At 43.1% G+C, this 21,166-nt stretch overlaps 1 protein-coding gene across 1 annotated transcript; it reads left to right on the top strand.

Moving 5' to 3' along the window:
- Positions 1–35: 35 nt before the first annotated feature.
- timm29 (translocase of inner mitochondrial membrane 29) lies at positions 36–1,844 on the top strand. Its single transcript, XM_006631528.3, has 2 exons — positions 36–262; positions 988–1,844. Exons 1-2 carry the CDS (start codon positions 142–144, stop codon positions 1,647–1,649), a joined length of 783 nt encoding a protein of 260 aa, XP_006631591.1. The 5' UTR covers positions 36–141; the 3' UTR covers positions 1,650–1,844.
- Positions 1,845–21,166: the final 19,322 nt, after the last annotated feature.

The raw sequence follows: 21,166 nt of genomic DNA, 5'->3' as shown, positions 1-21,166 counted from the left end.
GACCGTTTCTTCAGCCATTTTGGCTCAAAGAACTGCGGCGTTATACTTAATACCGAGCCTTCTCCCAGAGCCACAATGGAGGCCGTTTCCCCCTAGCGACAATGCTCTGCGACTGAAGACCTTGTACGGTGACAAGTGATCATGGCCGCCGCGTGGGTTTTACGCAGGTGGTGTTCGAGCGCTGCTCGTGCCGCTGAGGAGCAAAGCGGAGCAACACGAATCAAGGGATCGCTGTGGAACAGAGCGCGGGACAGTCGCATAGGTGAGGACGTCAGGACGTGTGCGCTGTTTGTCTGTTTGCGGGATCATTGTGTAGTTTCGGGACCAAGTGAGAGTCTGTTACCTAATGTCCCCTGTCCAGAGAATCTTGTTAGACAGCTCTCCGAGGAGGTCACTGCTCAGTCAGTGTCTGTATGAACCCCTCTCTCTCAGTGCAGTGTTAATGTACTGTAGTGTCCAGTCAGTCAGTGTGTCTGTATGAACCCCTCTCTCTCAGTGCAGTGTTAATGTACTGTAGTGTCCAGTCAGTCAGTGTGTCTGTATGAACCCCTCTCTCTCAGTGCAGTGTTAATGTACTGTAGTGTCCAGTCAGTCTGTGTCTGTATGAACCCCTCTCTCTCAGTGCAGTGTTAATGTACTGTAGTGTCCAGTCAGTCAGTGTGTCTGTATGAACCCCTCTCTCTCAGTGCAGTGTTAATGTACTGTAGTGTCCAGTCAGTGTGTCTGTATGAACCCCTCTCTCTCAGTGCAGTGTTAATGTACTGTAGTGTCCAGTCAGTCAGTGTGTCTGTATGAACCCCTCTCTTGGTGCAGTATATTTACATTTAGAATAATTTGATAATAATTTAGTTTTTTAGTGAAGGAATGGTAGAGGAGGCATGCAAGTAAAACATTCAGTACTGAATTCAACTACAAATCTCCCCTGTCCCTCAAGACACTAGGCTGCAGTGCCCGGCAGGGCTGACCCCTCTCTCCTTCCTCCCCCAGGGCTCTGGCTCAGCAGTCTCCTTGGCGATTACCGGGAGGCCTGTCGTGATGTCATTGTGGGCCTGCGGGAGCGGCCACTCAAAGCTGCTGCCTACCTCTCCCTGCTGGGCGGAGTCTGGGGCTGTTACCATAGAAACCCCGGCCCCGCCTCCTTTGAGAGCTGCCTCTTGGAGGCCTCCAACACGCTACTGCTCCTGTCGCCGTGGATACGGAGCGGCACAGCGGATGCCCACGTGCAGGGGCTGGTCTGGCTGCGGAACGAGGGGCGCCTGCGCTGCCTGAACCTGGGCGTGGCCACGCTGGCGTACAGCGCGCCCTTCGACCCCGACAGCAGCCTGTACGAGGCACGCTGCCCTCACCTGCGGCCCCGCTGGCTGGAGCTGCCCGAGCGGCTGCTGGACGTGGGCTTTCTGGGCCGCTGGTGGGTGCTGGAGAGGCACATGAGGGACTGTGATATCAATGAAGAGGAGTTCCGGCACCTGCCTTCACACCTGCGCTCCCTGTCCCCCTCCGCCCTGCGCTCCGAGGTCAACGAGCAGCTGCACAGGGACTCCCAGCACCCCGTCACGCTCAGCCAGGCTGACATCGCCCAAGCCGAGCTCCAGGATCTGGAGGAGGCGAAGGGGAGCAGCAGGGGGCAGGGGCTCCAGCCGCCCCTGTGACGGCAGGACACGGACTTGACCTTCGCCCCCCCAGCCCTAGAAACGGCAGCCCTGTCCCTGTGTCTGACATGTTTGTGTTCTGTTCCACTGCGGCTATCTGCTTGCTGCCATTTTCCAATAAGAGCAGAGAGAGCCTGAAACTCAGTGATAAGCTGTGTAAAGAGACAGTTTCCCTCAATAAAATGATAAACAGTGTTTTGAGAGTGCCTGGGAAAAAGCAATACGTTGGCAAACTGTGTCTCGTTTAGTTTTATATTTGGAATTAAAAGTAATGAACAATGTTTCATGTCCTGAACTTTAATATAAACAGTCCTAGCATTACTGCGGCTATTCTTAATCATTTCAGTGAAGTGCAGCAGTGACACAGATACTGTGTATATACATAAAAGTAAATACATTTTATGGAGTTTTTAAAATAATGACCATCACAGACTTGCTGAAGTAGGTATTATCACAGTTGGGAAGCAGCTTGGTATACTGTTGGTTTCATTTTCATGTTCTAAAATCCTAGTGCTCCCAGTGAATGCGGTTTAAATCGGCCTGTGATACGGTACCCGGGGGCACCCTGGATTTCCCATGACCACCGGGGCACCCTGGCACAGCCTGGCGCTTCGCTTCACTGCCGGCGGTGTTGCAGATGAGAGGAGGCGCGTCGCCCGCCGGGCTTGTCCGAGTGCCCCTCCCGAGCTCCGCCATCCTCCTCTTTCGCACCGCCCGCGGCGTCCCGCCTCGTCGCGCGGGGGGCTCGGCGCAGCTCGGGCACGGGAAGGGGGAACTCTCGGGGATCGGGGGGGCTGCGGCGGGGGGAAGGGGGAGGTGAATTTCGAGGGATTTCCGTGGGAACGGTCAGGAGGGACCCTGAGGTGGAGAGAGGGGGGAAGAGGTGAGGGCGTCCGCCTGCGCCCCCTGGCCTGTCGGAGACTCCCGCGCGCGCACCCGCTGTGCTCCCCGGGGTTTCGTCAGACAGGGCTCTGGCCGTCCTGGGAGCGAAGAGGCCAGCCGTGCCCCCCACAGACAGGCCTCGCAGTTTGCTGCAGATAGCCCCTGCCTCCCCTTGCTCCCACCCTGGGGCTAAGAGGCTGACTCTCCTGGTATCCCCATGACCCCAAGGCCTCTCCCTGCTCTTGTGCCCTGGGGCTCCAGGGGCCAGCGGCTGAATGGATGCCAGCTCTTGGGGAGAAGGGTGATCTTCCGAATGAGTCTGGATCTTGACAAGACCCCCCGGTCTTCCCCTGGGCCTTGGACTGCTCTTCCTGACCACGGGGGTCCCCAGCTGTGGGGTCACAGCGCTCCACTGTTTGGCCCTCTGGCCATAGTGTCCCAGCTTGCCTAGCAGGGTCCTCAAGGGCGGGTGTCCGGTATCGTGCCCGTTGCGGTGGTTGCTTCTGAGGAGGAGCGGGCAATGGTGGGTGCGAAGAGCTGCCGGGCGGGGCAGGCCGGGGGAGGCGCTTGCCAAGGGCTGCACTGCTCGGGGTCGCCTGAACAGAGAGCGAAGTCGCTTGCATGCTGGGTGGGCGATCTCCGCGCCCTCCTGTCCCGGCCCATGAGGCAAGGAGGTGTAGGCAGTCCCTGGCTGGCATGGCTGCCTCTCCCCTGTGTCTCCTAGCTGCTCACATTGACCTTGCGACCCCTGAGGCTTAGCCCGTGATGTAGGCTGAGAGTTGATAGCTGGCGTTGGCAAAGCCCCACGATTCATGCCCACAGGCAATAGGTCAACTGAACCAATGTATCAGTATGGGAACTGGGGATCCTGTCCTGTAGGAGGGCTTGAACAGTCTTTCCTTCCTAAAGTTCACCTTTAATCCAACTGGTGAAGTGGTTTCTCTCTCGTCCTCCTCATCTGCTGTGTGTCACCCAGGTGGGCCTTCAGTTCAGGGGTGGGTGAAGTAGCTCCCCTCGCATATATAAAGTGTTTTGAGGTTCTTTGGTAGGAAAAGCTACATACATACAATTCACTTCTGCACACGCTTCCTGGCAAGCTCCGGCTTCCTTGTTGATTGCTGGACGGCAGAGGAGCCCTGCCGGGCTGAGCTGCTGAGAGCAGAAATGCAGAACCGACATCAGGGGACCAGCTGGTGTGTCTGGACGTGATTTTGTCGTTCCTCTGTGTGATATTCCCCGCCTTTCAGTGGAGGTGGGGGGAGGGCTTGCAGGTCGTTCCCCCCCCCCAACAATCCTCCGCAGATCAGGTTGGATGCCCACCCTGGCCGTCTTGCAACAGGAGCCAGGGAAACCGCTTGGATTTTCACAGGCAGGCGTCTTATCCCGTGGCTCACTTCTGTTTCAGACACAAGGAAGCCGTGTAACCAGGGAGAGATGGGCACTCAGACAGTTTTAATCGTTTTGTTCTCTGCAAGTGTCATGCAAGTGTCGCTCAACAGCGCCAAGCACAGGTGAGGGTTCTTCTAGAGCACACGGTCTGCCCTGGCCGCTTGCTCCTGCACGGACTGTATGCACGCCAGCAGACGAGCTGAAGCCATCCGTTCGGGCTCGGCGCCTGTGCTGCATCTGACCGAGGTCTGAGGCGTCGACGCGAAATGGGTGGTCAAAGTCGAGGTGCAGGAAGGGTACTCACGATGCCGGTGGTCTCTCCGGCGCGGTCGCCTTCCTCTCACACCAGTCTGTCTCTGTGCTCCTGCCCGGCTGGAGGCTGGTCTGAATGAAGGTCGGCTCGTGCTCTCCGCCTCGCAGTCGTGCCCCTTCCCCGTGTCTCGCACTCCCCCTCATGCCCCTCCTGTGCCTTTGATGGTGGTCAGGAGTCAGCTCCCACCTGAAAGGTCATGTTGCTCTCACTGGCCTCTGCCTGGCTTCTCTTTCTGGGCCAGGGGCGGAGGGGCGAAGCCCCCTGGGAGTTTCAAACATATCTGCTACGTTAGAAATGATTCTGCAAGTGCGTTGAAGTGGCCATGTGACATTTAAGCCTTCAAAGGCTCAGAGAATGTTAATTCCATGGAAACGAGAATGTAGCTCATAATGACTCATCAGGTTAAGAAGACTACAGGGATGGTGACTCAGCAGTTTCTTGATAACCAGGCAATCACATTTTTTTGTTGTCAGGATGTGAATGTATATTTTCAGAAGATGATCTGTGTTTGAAGTGAGCTTATGTGTGTGGTATTGGGGTAAATACTGTATTTTTATTCTCTTTTCACTGAGTCAACACATTGAGTTGCTGTTTTACAAGTCAAATCACCATTTTATTAAGCAAATTAGCATGTAAGCTTGCCTTATTTAAAAGCTTTCGATTTGTGTCTGGAAAACAGAATGCACACTGGATTTTCAAACTAATTATGGAAAAAAAAGTAAGCTTTGTCCTGGTTGAAACCAGGACTGCGGGAGACCTTGATGTCATACTTTCATCTGGAGAGGGAAAGTTATACTCTTTCTTCCTGCACAGGAGAAGTTTTAGTAAAAGATCTCAATATTCTTATAATTTATATATACTACATAAAGTATTTGTTGTTAAGAAAGCAACAGCATAATCAGGCTCCTCTACAACTTCTAGCAATAAAAGCAGTAAAAACACATTTTCTGCATCACTCTATTCTGACAAGTCTTGTCTTAAATGTGTTTGCAGATAATCGGATAAGATAGTAGCTACCTTATTAATAGAATCTAGGAGCAGGTTATAAAATCTATAAAGTTATAAATCTATAAAGTTAGCATTGCAGTAGAGATCATGTGATCACTGGGACGCCCTAGGGCAGGGGTCGACAAACTACGGTCCGTGGGCCAAATCCCGCCCGCTGAACTTCTCTGAGTGGCTGCAGCTCCCTACTGTTTGAATTTTGGGGGTTACTTTTTGCATCAGATATTGAAAATCTTCCACTAGTGGCCTCTTCTTGTTAGTGTTACGAAGCATCTTTCAGGACCCTATGCAGACGAAACAACCCGGAAGGGAGTGAACACACACAGGGGGGAGACGAGGAACTGGGCTGGTAGACGAACTGGGGGGGTGTGACAAAGATGCTCCTGGGAGTGTGGTCCAGGCGAACAGTCCAAAAGGGAGTCCAAAGGGAGGTCCAGTGCAGGCGAAGGTCCAGAGTCGGTTGATAAATCCAAGATGAACAAAACAAAGTTAAAAACCGGAGCGGAATCCGGCCAAGGGTCGGGGGGAAGAAAGGAGGAATGGAACCAGGCGCTCTAGGTCCTGGGCTCGGCTGGTTCAGGACACCTAGGAGGCGAATGCCACCCGAGCCGCAGACGTAGGGCGACTCGGTGGTAGGCGAGCCTCCGGGCGTCCGAGTTCCAGTGCAGAGCCTAGGACAGAGTGAGCGTCTGGCTTTTAAAGGTGGGCTGGAACAGGGAGCAGGTGCACAAAATCAACTAAAAAGTGAAGGAGCCGGAGCGCCCTTAAGGGGGAGGGACTACAATTGTGACAGTTAGCTCTGCTGCTCTCTCAGCACTAACGGTCAATTGCAGAACAACACTTACTGTACTGTATTGCACAATGCATTTTACTTTTAGCCTATCAGATGTCAGCTTTAGCCTAGGTTACATACTCCTCTGTGCTACAACTGATTCTTACTGTGAATACATTTGGACTTTTGTTGCCTACTGTGATTGGCTCAGTCACCCAATTGACGTCTATTTGCTATTTTGTTTGAAAGCAGGTAATGATTTCAAACGGTTCTAAAAGTTATAACTGATTCTAACTGTAAGTTATTCCTACCATGCTGACAAAAAGAAAGATCGATGCAGAGGGTCGAAAATGTAACGACAAATGGTCAGAAGAGTACTTACTTGTGTGTCCCTTGGAAAGAAAGGGTAATGCATCTTATCTGTCAGGAAACAATCGTCGTGAATAAATAATACAACACAAAAAGGCGTCACGAGACAAAACATCAGGCTACATTCGGAATACACAGGAGATGGATGGAGGGAAAAATTAGAACAGTTGAAAAAGTCACAAAAAGCAGCAAAAACTGTTCCAAAGAAAAGTCGTAGAAAATGTTGCGGCTACCTGAGCTAGTTATCGAGTATCACAGCTTCTAGCAGAAGTTGCCAATCCCTTCACGGACGGTGAGTTTAAGCAGTGTATGCCGGAGGTCATGGAGGAGATGTGCCCGGAGAAACGCGACCTATTCCCAGTCGGCGAGTTTATCGGCTAGATAGAGGAATTCACTCAGGTGGCCCAGCAAGGTTAGTAAACATTTTTTTGTGGCCTTTGCTCTAAGAAGATGGCCGACCACTGCCCTAGAGGACACATGACATCTGGTAAGCAGTCCAGGTCCCGTGATCTTTAGTGCATTTCATGACTTTTAGTACACATTGCAGCAAAGGTCATCCTACCTCTGGGGTGCAGCAGAGGTTATGGAATTCTTAGTATAATATCTCTGCCGAGTCCCCAAGAGGTCGTGAGACCTTTTGCATGTGTTTCAGCAGAGGTGATGTGACCTTTTATACCCATTGCAGCAGAGGTCATGTGACCTTCCACACGCATCACAGAAACATAGCAGAAGTCATGTGACCTTATGTATGTATACTAGCAGAGGTCACATGACCTTTAGACGTTTTCACTCTTTTCCTCGCACGCTATTCCTGCGGAACATCCAGGAACATTTGGGAGAATATTGAATATCTGGGGAAGTTGGGAAGATTAGAAAATATTTGGGAACATGTGAGAAGAGTTGTAAATGCTGGGAACAATTAGGAACATTAGAAACATTTGCTAACACATGAAACAGTTTGAAAACATCTGGGAACATTTTGAGAACAACCACTGGGAGCATTTGGGTTGAGATTAGGCTATTAGGCTATATACTTCCTTTCTCTTGATTTCCACCCAATCAGTGAGCTTCTAGTGAAAGGAGAGATGCACACCCCACCATAAGTGTTATAGGGATTTCCTGTTAATATAATCCTTGCTATTGGCTAAATACCATCCCACTCCATGTGGAGGTGTATGCAAATCATGTGACTCCTCAGTTTAATATCTGTGTGTGTAGATTGGTATCTGTTTTTGCTACCAGCCCAGTAGCTATAATTTTATAATTATAAAGATATACATAGTGGCTTTAAAAATTAGTATTTAAAAGCAATTATACACATAAACCTCCATTACAATTCCTGTTTAATTGCATCTTTATGTTCCCTTACTCTATCCCAGCATCCTGGAGTTTGTTGTTCTCTGGGTTCATTCATGTTATTACTTCATTTATTGTTAAGAATATTTTAATATTTAACATACTGTGATATATAAAATTAATAAAATGACAATATACGTAGTATGCATATTATTTGTTATATTTTATTATTAGAAAAAGTATTTCTTATACCCAAGGGACAATTTGTTAAAAGTACAACTTGCACATTGGCTGGGACTTAAATCCAGACCTCCTGCATGAAAGGCAAGAATTCTACCACTGAATGACCAGTATAACTGAATAACTCTGATTAGCGTTTCATTTTCCATCACAACCATAATGACAGCAAGTGTTCATGGAAAATGTTGTTAAAAATAGCACTCCAAAACTTTCTCAAAATAACTACAGCAAGTAATCAAGTTAAACAATTAAATGCAGAAAATGTTTAAGAATAAGGAAGAAGGTGGAATACTGTTGTTGTGACTGTTGCGGTTCCACGTGGGCTCGTCCTTTCCGCCGCTCCACAGCGCTCGTTTTGCCCTGCAACACCTGGGGCACGAACCCGGGTCTCCAGCATAATGCAACAGGGAGCCAGCCGGAGACCTCCTTCAGCCCAGGCAGCTGAGGTCCCTGCTATGTGCAGGGAGGGCGATTATGTCATCGTGTCTGAACTAGCTCTGCTACATTGTGTACCTATTTTTTTTATTTTAGCTACTACCACCAGAATATATAAATAAATTAGTGTTGTTAATTTAAGTTGTTAAGAGACATTATTAAACTGGTTATTTTTATTTTCAGCTACTGTACCAAAATGTCCCTTCATTTACATAATACTATATTAATATTGACTATTAAGTGGATTTAAAGAAGTAGTTCAACAGATTAAGTTCAGCTACTGTTTCAAAAACATCTAATGCATGACAAGTGCTACCTCATAGTCATAGTGTGGTATGCTCTGGCAAGCTTGCCGTGGACAAGAATTTTAACGAGCATTCTGAATGACTGTATCTGTAGATAAGATCATAGTTATAGGAATCCAGTCAATTCCCACTGCAGATGAAAACTGAAGTGGTATGCGTTGGTTGTTATCTCTCACCTACAAGAGCAACCCTCTTCCACCTAAGTGACCCTCAGTACACACCTTCTGGTTTCTATTGTGAGTCCCAAAGGACTTTCACATGATTCACGGTTTGAAAAAAGTTACAATTGCAAAGCTTGACCAAACCTGGATTTCATAAGTGGCTACAATGATCACTTGTAATGTTAAATGAGTTCAATGTAATGGACTTTGCAACTGTGTGATGGATTTCTCTTCTAGGAGATGGTTACCTCATTCACAGACGGAGACAGGAGTGAACTGCTGATCATGTTCAGCAGGACCCGGCCCAGGATTCAGGTTTACCTCTCAGGCAAGTACAGACATCAGATAACCAAGAAGACAGTGACATGAGGAGGCTGGCCTTTCTGTGATCTTCATTGATGCTCCAAATTGTGAAAAACCCTCAAAATAACAGAATATATGACATGCTGTACATGCTTATCAAACTGACAGTAGTGTGTTTGTTTGAGACTGACATACTTGCAGTGTTGCATAAAGTAATCTACCAGCAGTATACAGGGATAAGCAGCTGTGCCATTTTATAGCTCACAAGCAGATTTTCTGTATCCTACGTCAATAGCAAATATTGATGCGAGATTGAATGCAAATCCTATAAATTTACTCAGTGGGGACAAACACAAAATTGGTATTTTTGTGAAACTCTGAGCAGCACTTGCCTTGCTGCTCACCTTCGCTGTCATTTTGTAGGTGTTCTTTAAACTGGAAGTCTCTAACTAAGGCTGCTGCAGGAAGAGGTGTTAGTGGGGCATGTAGGGATCGCTCTCCCTGCAGCCTGTGTGGGTCCTAATGCCCCTGTATAGTGATGGGGACGCTATAAAAAGACGCCGTCCTTTGGATCAGACATAAAACCAAAGTCCTGAATCTCTGTGGTCATATAAGATCCCAGGGTGTTTCCTGAAAAGAGTAGAGATGTTACCTTGATGTCCTGGCCAGTTTTACCTCTGGTCTTGGCCATTATGGCCTCCTAATAATCCCCATCTCTGAACTGGCTTCATCACTCTGTTCTCCTCCCCACTGAGAGCTGGTGTGTGAGAGTGTACTGGTGCACTCTGGCTGCCAAAGTATCATCCAGGTGGAGCTACACACTGGTGGTGGTGGGGAGTGTCCGGAAAAGTCCTATAGTATGTTAATATAAGGAATTATTATTACATAAACAACATATTTAATAAGTGAACTGAAGAAAAAGAGGTAATATGATTAATATACTAGTAGGTAGGTATGTAGGTAGTATGCTTAATATTCTGAGCAGTATTACAATTAATTTTGTGGAGATGCAACACATCATAGTGCAATTCAGTGGAGGTTTGAGATGAGTTTTAATTTGTGATGAAGAAGATGGAGACCACTGGAAGAAGACACACACAAGGTGTAACGCCCAGAGTGCCCTCCCTTCAAGCAGTGTTACAGAGAGTTTTTATAGTTTGAGTACAGCATGTTATTACCAATAATGGGTGTTTGAGTAACCACTGGATACATATTAGAACTAGAGAAAAAGCTTCCGGACGTGGGACAGTGGCTGTTTTTGACAACGATATCTCCTCCTTTCAGTTATTTCTGAAACGTCACATACAACAGATGTCTGTTTAAAATGCACTCACGCCAGGTGAGAGAATGAACAGATCTCTACAGTTTCCGTTTGTGATGACACTAAATTGTAGCAGTGTCATCACTGCAGCAGGGGAGAAATGAAACAATACATCATTTAGATTGTGACCTCTACAAAGACAAATGTGAGACTAAATTAGGTAAACTGTTCATATATTGATTACCTAAGTATATCATGAACATAGATTTTGAGAGGCCAACTTAGCAATTTGTACCTATATGCCTGTGATATTTGTTTTTGTTTTGAATGACTAACCCATCTATTTAGATACTGAATTAGTTTTATAAGGTATAAGTTATGTATAATTAAATGTTTAATGTTCAATGTTTGTTCAATTAATATTAATATTGTAATGTTTTGTTAAAGAACCCTTGAGCTGATCGAGTTATACAGCTCCGCAGCTGTTCTGCTATCTTAACAACAAACACTAGGTGGCACTCTCTTGCTATAAATAGGCAGTAGAATTTCGAATATTTTTTTCAATGCTTGACAAAGGCAATATGTTTAATCAGTCTTGTAAATTCACCTTAAATGCTGTAAATTAAACAACCACTACAAATTAAACCTGGATTCCAAAGAAATTAAAAGACCTATCATCTATTGCTTTCTTTTCTTATTGAAATCTTGTACTTAAAGATTTATTTTGATGTAGAATTTGGGCATAAAAGTTTGTGGATTCTGAAATAGTAAAAATTTCTTGTACCAAAAACTTTACTAATTGTACTAATTGTTTTTAACAATTATATTTCATTGACATTGGAATTGAAAGTATGACATTAAAGAATTGTGAGAGGAGAGTCAAATCTGTCCGTAAATCTCCTCTCAATTTTTAATAAAATTGAATCATCATCCATAGTACTCCTGGTGCCACCCCAACCGATGTTTGGTGAAATCTACTTCTTGTATATACAGCATTGTTACAAATAGGGGATTATGAAAAAAGAGAATTTCAGAAATAGCCCAACCAGATTAATCAATAATTAAAATAATCATAACCCCACATATGTAAACGATTTGGTCAAGAATATACCTGAGCCGTTGGTATAATTAGAGGCAGATGTTTTTTTTTAAATCTGGCACAGCTTTGGGGAAAAGAGCAAGTGCCAGGTGCTGACCATTGTCCCTTAGATTACAACACCTCAATAACCACTTCCCAATCCATAACTGTAACAGTCTGATACAGTATATTTCACAGCAGAAGAGGACGAGTGAAGAGGAAGAGTGACATGATCAGCCTACTGCATAAGAACCTACCCGATGCACAAGGCCAGAAGCTGATGCATTGGGCCCAAGATTTCTGTTGCAGTTTTGTGTATGAATGACCTAAAGTCATCCATCCATTTACTAACCTTTTCATCCAGCATAGGGTTTTGGGGGAACCTGAGCCAAACCCAGCTAGCAATGGGTGCATGTCAGGATACCCCCTGAATGGGGCGCCAGTCCACTGCAGAGTACACACAGCCACAACCATACACACACTCTCACCAGGGCCAGTTTCCCCGAAGCCAATGAAACTACCAGTTTATCTTTGGACTGTGGGAGGAAACTCGAGCTCATGAATTTATAAGAAGTTATATTTAAAATCCCAAGCAAAAACATACTGTATGGAACTAAAATTGATGTCTGCAGCTCAATAGAATTAACTTCTGTAATATACAGATGCAGCCAATCAGAATGCGTGTCAAAACTCGTGTCAAACGTTTCTGTAGCAAAAGCTACAAAAAAGCTCAACATTCTGCTCAACAATCCGAAACTGCAGCACCATCCTACTTCAACCCACCTTAGAGTGACCCTGGATAGGACACTTACGTTCCAGGAGTAGTTAAAGGGCGGCCAAGGTCAAAACAAAGAACAGTTTGATCTCCAAACGTACGTACAGTACTTGTCTAACATAGGGCACTGTCCCTTCCACTCTCTGGACCTCAGCCCTGGCACTTTCTCAGGAGCAGAATAGCCTGTCTGGTCAAGATGAGAGTAAACATCCAGCACACCAGCCACCCTGCACATCATGACTGGGACCCTGCGCTCCACCCCAATGCCCTGGCTCCCTGTCACAGCAAACATCACCCCTCCCCACATTTGATGACAATAACCCACAAAATGCTCAAAGAGGTCTAAACTTCTCTTCACCTGCCACTACATGGGGATATATTTAATCCACCAAAGATAGCCACTCCTGAAAACCCCTCCCCAACAAGGCGACAATACAGACTCTAACTGGGCTCAAGAAAGGGCATCACTGGCGCTAACGAACAAGCATCACATGCCCTTCCCAACACGCCCCCCTGCTGTCACCTCCCACTGCTCAATCTTAACAGCTTCAGGTCATGGTCCACGTTTTATCTCTATAGTTGGGGAATCAGTCCAGGCCCTCTTTGCTCCTGTGGATTACTGCTGGAAGAGGTGTTAGTGGGACCAGTAGGGGGCGCTCAACCTGAGGTCTGTGTGGGTCCTATTGTCTCAGTATAGTCTAGGGGAGCTATACTGTAAAAAGGCAGTGTCCTTTGGGAGAGAAGTAACTAATCGAGGTCCTGATTCTCTATGAGATCTAACCCTTACTGGGGTCCTGATTCTCTGTGGTCATTAAAAATCCCAGGGCGTTTCTTGAAAAGAGTAGGGGTGTTTGTTACCCTGATGTTCTGGCCAAAATTTCCCCCTGGCCTTTACCAGTCGTGGCCTCCAAATAATTCCCCATCTCTGAACTGGCTTCATCACTCTGTTCTCCTCCCCACTGAAAGCTGGTGTGTGGTGATTGTACTGGCACACTCTGGGTGGCGAAATATCATCCAGGTGGGGCTACACACTGGTGGGGGTGGAGGGGAGCCCCATTACCTGTGAAGCACTGAGTGGAGTGTCCAGAAAATTGCTACTGTACATAAGTGTAAGGAATTATTTATTTTTATTGAACATATTCTGCCCAGTCCACAGACTCAGTGGAGGAATACACACCCTCAACAGCCATACACACAACACAACTATCACTTGGCTCAGGCACTTTTCAATCGCTAAATTAATTTTCTTCCTGGTATGCAGACCTATTTTAATAGTAAATACTACTGTAAGAGCTGAGTGAGTAAAACCAAAGATACACATTTTTATGTATAATTTATATGTTTATATTTATACACTATTTTTAATGACTGCATAATGCAGCCATTAAGTTTTGATTTGAAATATGAAAATGCAATCAGTGTTACCTCTATACCTCCATACTAGAGCAATATTCATCATTTTGACCTAATTTGAAACCATACATGTTCTGTTGACTCAAGGCTCATTTTTCAGATTTCAGATTTTAATAACATGAACAACAACAAAAATAATGGTACTAATTGTCTTCTGTGCTCTCAAGGAGAAGTTGGTTTCACACATTTATCATTAATTTTTAATCAGTCTATTGCAATGACTTTGTCAGATTATTATTTCTGTCCTGCCATCCATCAAATGTAGTTCTCAACACGTTAACAATCTGGTTAACAATCTTTTTGAATATATAAAATTGATTTCAACCTGTTTTTGTTGCAAATTAATTTACAGAGTTAATTAGATGGCAGTATAAATTATTATTTTTACATTTTTTTGTGGGATTATTTTATGCATCAAACGCATCAATAATAAAGGTTATAGATTTAATTTGACCACCTGGAGTTTTGCTTTATTTATGGATTCATTAAAGGAATAATGAAAGGACTGCAATAATAGGAATAAAATAATAATGCTCATTTCTGTTATTAGAAGATTAATGAAGCCACTAAATACAAAACAAAGACATACACATGCTGTGTGCAGGATTAAGAAAAAAGCAGGAAAATAAAAACTGAATCTAATAAGGTATGGCCCATTTTCTTTTGATGTAAATGTCGCCTGAACCTGCAAAAGCCCTAATTCTCAATTCTGGCTCATTCATTAATGTTATTAGGTCAGCCTTGTAAGAATTTGTCTTTCACACATCCTTGGCGTGAGTATGGATTAACGGTTGACTTCCAGTAATGCTACAATCGTAATGAATGTACTCAAAACACTGTAGCTGTGCTTGTGGAAAAAGGCCTACAGTTTCACATTTTCCAACAAATGTCTGTTTTCCAAGAATATCTCTTTGACTCAGTTTCTGTAAATGGTTATATTTACTGATTTGTTGCTTCCTAAACATAATGACCACTTAGTGTATATTTACTGACTGTATCTTTATCCATCTATTTTGAGATAATCTAATTTTTTGCAATAGGCCCCTGTCTACTATAGTATAAGAAACTGTTATTTTTTATCATAATACTCACAGGTTATTTTTAGTGAAAACTAAACAAGTATAATTATAAATCTTTACCTAAAATATACTGCAGTGTATCAAATATATGCAGGTAACTCTTGTAATGCATTTTTATTTTTATGGTAATTTAAAAATAATTTTATTACCAACATTATTTTGGTACATTTTCTGAGTTATTAAACTTAAGCATTACATTTCTGTATATTGAAATACGAAGACCAGAATGCTCAGTGTCTGTGTGTCTCAGGCCATTTGAGGAAATAGGCCATGGCCACCAAGGCCACCAGGATATAGGAGGTGCCCCTCCTGCGACATGTTAAAGGCAATATTGTTTTTCTCTGTAGCACCAATAGCTTTCTGAATCTAACATTTATATGCTTTTTAGAATTGATAACAACAAACAAGACTGATGCACAAGGTGCCAGAGTGGAGGAGTGCTCTAACAGGGTGGAGTGGTGGCCCTGTGGCTAAGGATCTGTGCCTGTGGCTGGAAGGTTGCTGGTTCAAATCCTACAGCTGGCAGGGGGATCCTACTTCATAGACCCCTGAGCAAGGCCCTTAACCCCAACTGCTCCAGGGGAGCTGTACAATGGCTGATCCTGCACTCTGACCCCAAGCTTCTCTCCCTGTCTGTGTCTCATGGAGAGCAAGCTGGGGTCTGTGAAAAGATGAAGTCCTTATGCAAGAAATTGTATAGGGCCAATAAAGTGATGTTATGTTAATGAATCCTTAGAGCACTCCAGCTGAATGTAGTTGTCAGACAAATCAGTACAGTACTAACTGTTTATTAACCTGTTAGTGCTTTCCTGTGCTAATTATTCATACTAGCGGCAAATGATCAAATACAACCATTACATTGTTGAGACAAGATAGATAGAAACTTCATAGACGCTGTGGGGAAATTGCAGAAAGAAAGCTCAGGTTGGGAGCTGGGTTTGATCCCTGACCTCAAGCATGCAAGTCACACACCAAAACCATTACACCAATACGCTGCTTAATTTAGTCATATTGCTGATGTATGTTTTTGACATTGTGTCAATTGAGATATAAGATTCATGAAAATGCTCTTGAAAGTTCTAAAATTGAAGTATTCCCTTATGTATAGCATCCTGAAAGCAGGAGGTTGTCTGTTCTCTAACTGTGCATACTGAACATAAGATAGATGGGGTGTATCTTATATTCCCCAGTGTAAGGAAAACCAATCTCTTTATCAGCGGTAATTCAAGAGCAATATGACTCACATTTGTTTAGTTCACAATTTCGGTCAGTGTTGCTTCTTTTATCACAAGCACATCCTGTTCTTCCGAGATTTTCTTTTATTATGTTTAATTTCCTATACTGTATATTCTGTAATGTTATTTTCTCAATAAAATAAAAGTGATGACAAATGATTGTTAACAAACAACAAAGGTCCAATAATTCACCTGATCGTGAGCAGAGGCATTTTTTCCTTTCAGAAAAGGAGCTTATCCGGTTCTTCAGAGACCAAAATTCAAAGGCACAATGCATTGTGTTATTATTAATGTGTTTTGCAAGACTGACCTCTGTCTGGGAAAGATGGAGGAGGAACTCTGTAAACAAGTGAAAGACAGAGCCCTTTGGCCACTTTGTGATGTGTGACTACAGCTGTGGGGAGCTGTCTTGCATTGAAGAAGCTTAAAAGAAAGGTCTGCTCTGTTTTCCATTTATCATCCCTCTCATCCCAAAAGAGGTTAGTAAAACAAGTGTTCTCCTTTGAGCAATACACACGGCCACAGGAGTATTAGTCATTCGGTAGGCCAGTCTTTCTTTCTACATCCCACTAAAATATCCATTGTTTTTCAACAGTCAATAACCGATAGAGCCATCGCCATTCTGATAGGTGAGCAGATAAGGGCTGTGGCGTTTCTTATCCTTTTTTACTCTGTGAAAGACGATGGCTGGGTGGAAAACCAAAAGGAACCCCACTATAGTATTAATTTGTTTCCCTCATTGTTTCTTCAACCTATTTAGTCCAATGTTTTGTAACTTGTTTATGTACTGTAAAAGTAGGCACTGCTTCACACTGCAGCGGATTGTACTAAGTAATCCTACTTTCTTTAACAAATTAGAACCTGTGCATGTACCCTGTGAATCAAAGATTTTTATAAGATATTGATGTAAAGCAGGGAAGAAAATAAATGAAAAGAAGCCTTTTTTTCTGTCATGTTATTGATTGCTATGTCCCTTTTAAAGCAGGGTTTTGCTGCTGTTGACATCTTTTCATCAACGCGTTTTCAATACCATAACAAAAACACAAGGCACCTTTTCGTGGAATCTGTGTGTTTTTTTTTCATATCATACTAAAAATGTCAGAATACATTTACGTACATTATATAGACAGAACAGTGGTACAATTTACAGCAAATATGACCATTTTTTTCACACTTACTGTAATAAACTTGTCAAGCCAGGAACAGTCAGACAATCCGTGCCCTGTGTTTGTATTTTTCATCAGCATTTTTCTCTTATGACTGTGTACTTTGACATACTGTAGCGACGCAATAACTGGATTGTTATAATACTTTTAAACTGCAATAAACTTTTAACTAAACTGACAATGAATTTTCCTACATCCTTTCTAAGACCAAAACGTAGGTGTTGAACAGCATATAAAAGACTGCCTCGATCACATTTCACATGGTGATAACTCACAGGAGTTCTGTGGTATAGCTGATAAATCACTCCTCTTGCAAAAGCTAGATACATTTCATTTTTAAGACTGGGGGACATCTGTGATTAGTTTCTTAAATAATGGCATACACAAGCCCTTGACCTTTACCATATTTAAATAACGTCAATAAAAAGAGGACTGCAGAAATGGTGATGATGTTTTTCGCAAGTGAGTGCATACTAATGACACATTGATATTTCCTAATAGGAGTAAGTTGCTTCATTTTGACTAATTCTAAAGCCTCATACCATTTGAAACCTGTGATCTCCACTAAGGGCAGTACGGAATACGACAAAATAAATAATTTGCAAGGCCCGAGGTAGTGGAATAATAGTTGATCTTTGATTTAACACACAGAACACAGACCAATAGAGATGTGGATCCCTTTGCACTTAATTAATTAATTGCACCCTGCATCCTTAATTAACGGAATGTGACAAAAGCGGCGCAAAATCTACTATCCTAAAATCTGGATGCCCAAAAGCAAAAAGAGAATCTCCCTCATCTAAACATGTATCGCCGGCTAGGAGAGAACATTTTTAGCCTGAAGATTCCACAAATAAGGAAATAATAATTTCCTTAAATAAAGGACACCCCTTCTTGTATTGACTGGCCCTTAAGCTCAGCTGCAGCTGCATAATCAACTCAGACTAATTGTTTTTAGATGACACTAACATTTCTGATAAAAGTGTGCAGTAAAAAAAAACAAAAACAATGATGCTTGATCAAGATAAGCATCAATTACCGGTATTTCCAGATGATACTTACTGTGAAATATATGCAAATGATCATCTGCACAGTTAAAACCAGCCAAGAAAGCTTTGCTGGGACCAGGCTGTGTGCCAGCAGACGGTGAGAAAGTAAAGAAATATGGCAAGATCGTCACAGCTATGACAAGGCTGCAACTGGTCTCATGACTGTCTAGCACTGACTCTTCAAGAACACTGTCCACAGCAGTGTCAGAAGGGTAATGGAACCAGGTGAGTGGTGCTCTGGTAGTGCCCAGGAAGTCAGGTGAATGCTTCAATTTTTGTTTCACCATGTTAGAGATAGTGGATCTCACCAAGCTGAATCCCTCAGTGTGCCGGGAATGTTACTTTCTTCTTTCAGTCGAACAATCCCTTTGGATACTGGCAGGAGAAAAAGAAAGAAAAAAAAACATTTCAGCGAACTGGATGCAAAAATTAGGTTTGGCAAGATTCAATTGACAATAGAGTCTGACCAATAGACAAACTTCATCACACCATTAGGAAAGGTATTTATATTCAGTAGGTTGGCACAGCGTCCATGCTCGAACACGTCCAGAGCAAAGTAACAACATACTTTGTATGTTGCATGGCTGGGCAGCTAGGAAATACGAGAAAATGAAGGGACACCGCATTCGAGTTCGCATATGATCCTGAGCGGCATGTGACAGGCAGACAGGGCTTTCGCAATTTTAGGAAGAGGGGATTAAGTGAGGCGACACTCCTCTGGTTACCAGGAGAGGGCGCCAGAGGAGAGAATTCTAGTTCGCTGACAGCCCGATTCTATCAACAAGGGGGTACAGGAGCTGCTCGCGACTGGCAAGGACGTTCTGGGTTTCGAGTCAGAACCTGCAGCTCCAGCTGAGGCGGGACACTCGCTTCAGAGAGAAGACTTCGATAACGGAGCCTTCAAGCTCGCCCTTCAAATACTTTAGGAGCTGTCCCTGACTGGAACTCTATCTCCTCCTGAGGAATTGAGGTCTAACCTGGTGATAGACGCAGTGTAGACAGAGCCCCATGATCACAGCCGTCTTGGGTATAACCTGGGTAACCATTATCCTCAATCTGTAGCAGATAAATTAAAGACAGGCTAAACGTTGTCTCTAAGAGAAGTGCGCATACTAGTGCTTAATGCTTTGAATCTAGAAATAGCAGTTAAGCGAGAAAATTAATATCACGTGGGAACCTTTTAACTTGAGTATGAGGTTCGGATGCAGAACAGCTTTTAAAACTGCTTTAATCAAATCGATGTAAACCCTTTCAATTTAATCTGGGGGCAATTGCTAATATAAAGCATATAGTATAAAAGGACAATTGGAGTTGAATTATGCAGACCGTGAGGACTATGTGGGCCAAGAGAGACCACAACAACCTGAAGGGCTCTTTTACTCTTCTTCCAAAGAGTCCATGAATAACATCTCTTCGTACAATAAGTACAACTGGTATAATACCATCAGGTCCTGGAGATTTCTTCGTCTTAATGTGATGAAGACATAAGTTGTTCAAGGACACATTATATATTCATGAATGCTTCAATCTGGCTTTTTTTCCCCACATCCATGTGTATATTAATTAACAACGGAGGTAGTTAAAAGCTCTAATGTTGTACACCATTTAATCAAGATCAAATATTAAATATTTATTGTTCATTTGTTCCATGACTTGAGTCAATAACCTTTTGTTTTTCTAGGAATTCATTTGACTGTACTAGGGTACACAAGTTTTACTTTTGCTTTTCCAAGCAATCAAAAAAGTACTGATATAACAATATCAATATTTGTTCTGGAAATTGATGGTAGGCAAATGCATACAGCAGGAAGAGATATTTTATCTGCAGTGGACTATAAGCTTTATTCACATTTTTACTTAATGCATCCACAGTGCTACTGTTATTGTTAATAACATTAATGAACAGAATTCAATTTCATATCATCATAAATGCATTGATAAGGATGGATATCAGAGAGTACTATTATAATTGCATTCATTGCACAATGCAAACAGAAGTCTGATATTTTAAAGACATTAGTGACAAACATTGTTAATATTGTGAATACACAAGCAGTCTGGCTCCATGCAATCTGCTTTCTTTATATCTGTCATGCAGATGAGGGAACTGAATCTCGACATATTCATCCTCTTTCCTTCTTGTTCAAGGTAAAGAAATTACATGAAATCGCGAACACATTTATAAAGCACACATTTTAAGAGGTGGAAGAAATGCATTTACTAGTATGTGTTCTGGCCTCAGGAAGTACAATTATATTGCATGCTTGAAATCAGGGTCAGTCTTGGCAACATGCATCGGAAATTGGATCAACCGAAAGTGAGTTTAAAATGTATTTGATTGAACTGGGGCTTAGAAATAAAAGTTCATGGAAATAAAATGTCATAAAATATATCATTCCAAAAACAATAGCAGTACTAAATCACTGTAGACATTGAAAGTTCTGTTAAACTTTTATCACATATTTTAAGTACAAGATATTCAAAGACATTTTATTAATGAGTTCAGTGCTAGATTTCCGAAGTTCACAACCCCATCCCTCACAAGCAGACTGTTTGCAATTACAGGCATAATCAATTAATTAAAACATTAATAATGCACGAGTAATTTGTTTTAAATCATTCTAGAAAACTGTTACTAATGGCCACTGATGTTATTATATGATTAAAACTAATGATTGCTTTATAAATGTTTAGTCCTTTTTGGTTTATGAATTCATTAAACACCAAGCATCAACCTAATTATATTTTTAACAAGCGGTGATTTGCCACAGTAAACAAATATACATTTTATCCATCCTTCAAAAAAGTGATTTTATTATGCATTGAACATAAATAAACCTTTAACTGGATATGAAAATTGAGATTAAACCATGACAATGACATCAAGCTGAAGACCTAGAGAGTACTAATTTATACAGCAGGGTGTTTTGTTGACACATTGTGTATGACGTTTGCTTAATTATAGTCATATCACCCTTCAACTCACAACTG

Source organism: Lepisosteus oculatus, chromosome 11 (assembly GCF_040954835.1).
Source record: "Lepisosteus oculatus isolate fLepOcu1 chromosome 11, fLepOcu1.hap2, whole genome shotgun sequence".
In the NCBI taxonomy this organism is placed as follows: domain Eukaryota; kingdom Metazoa; phylum Chordata; class Actinopteri; order Semionotiformes; family Lepisosteidae; genus Lepisosteus; species Lepisosteus oculatus.
The sequence above is the reverse complement of the archived record's forward strand: the minus strand, read 5'-3'. Positions and strand labels throughout refer to the sequence as shown.

What these genes read in the sequence shown, in the direction of transcription:
- timm29 (XM_006631528.3), top strand. Translation starts at nt 142, where the DNA reads ATGGCCGCCGCGTGGGTTTTACGCAGGTGGTGTTCGAGCGCTGCTCGT. An exon ending in AGCGCGGGACAGTCGCATAG is followed by an intron (nt 263 to 987) that starts GTGAGGACGTCA and finishes TTCCTCCCCCAG; the next exon opens with GGCTCTGGCTCAGCAGTCTC.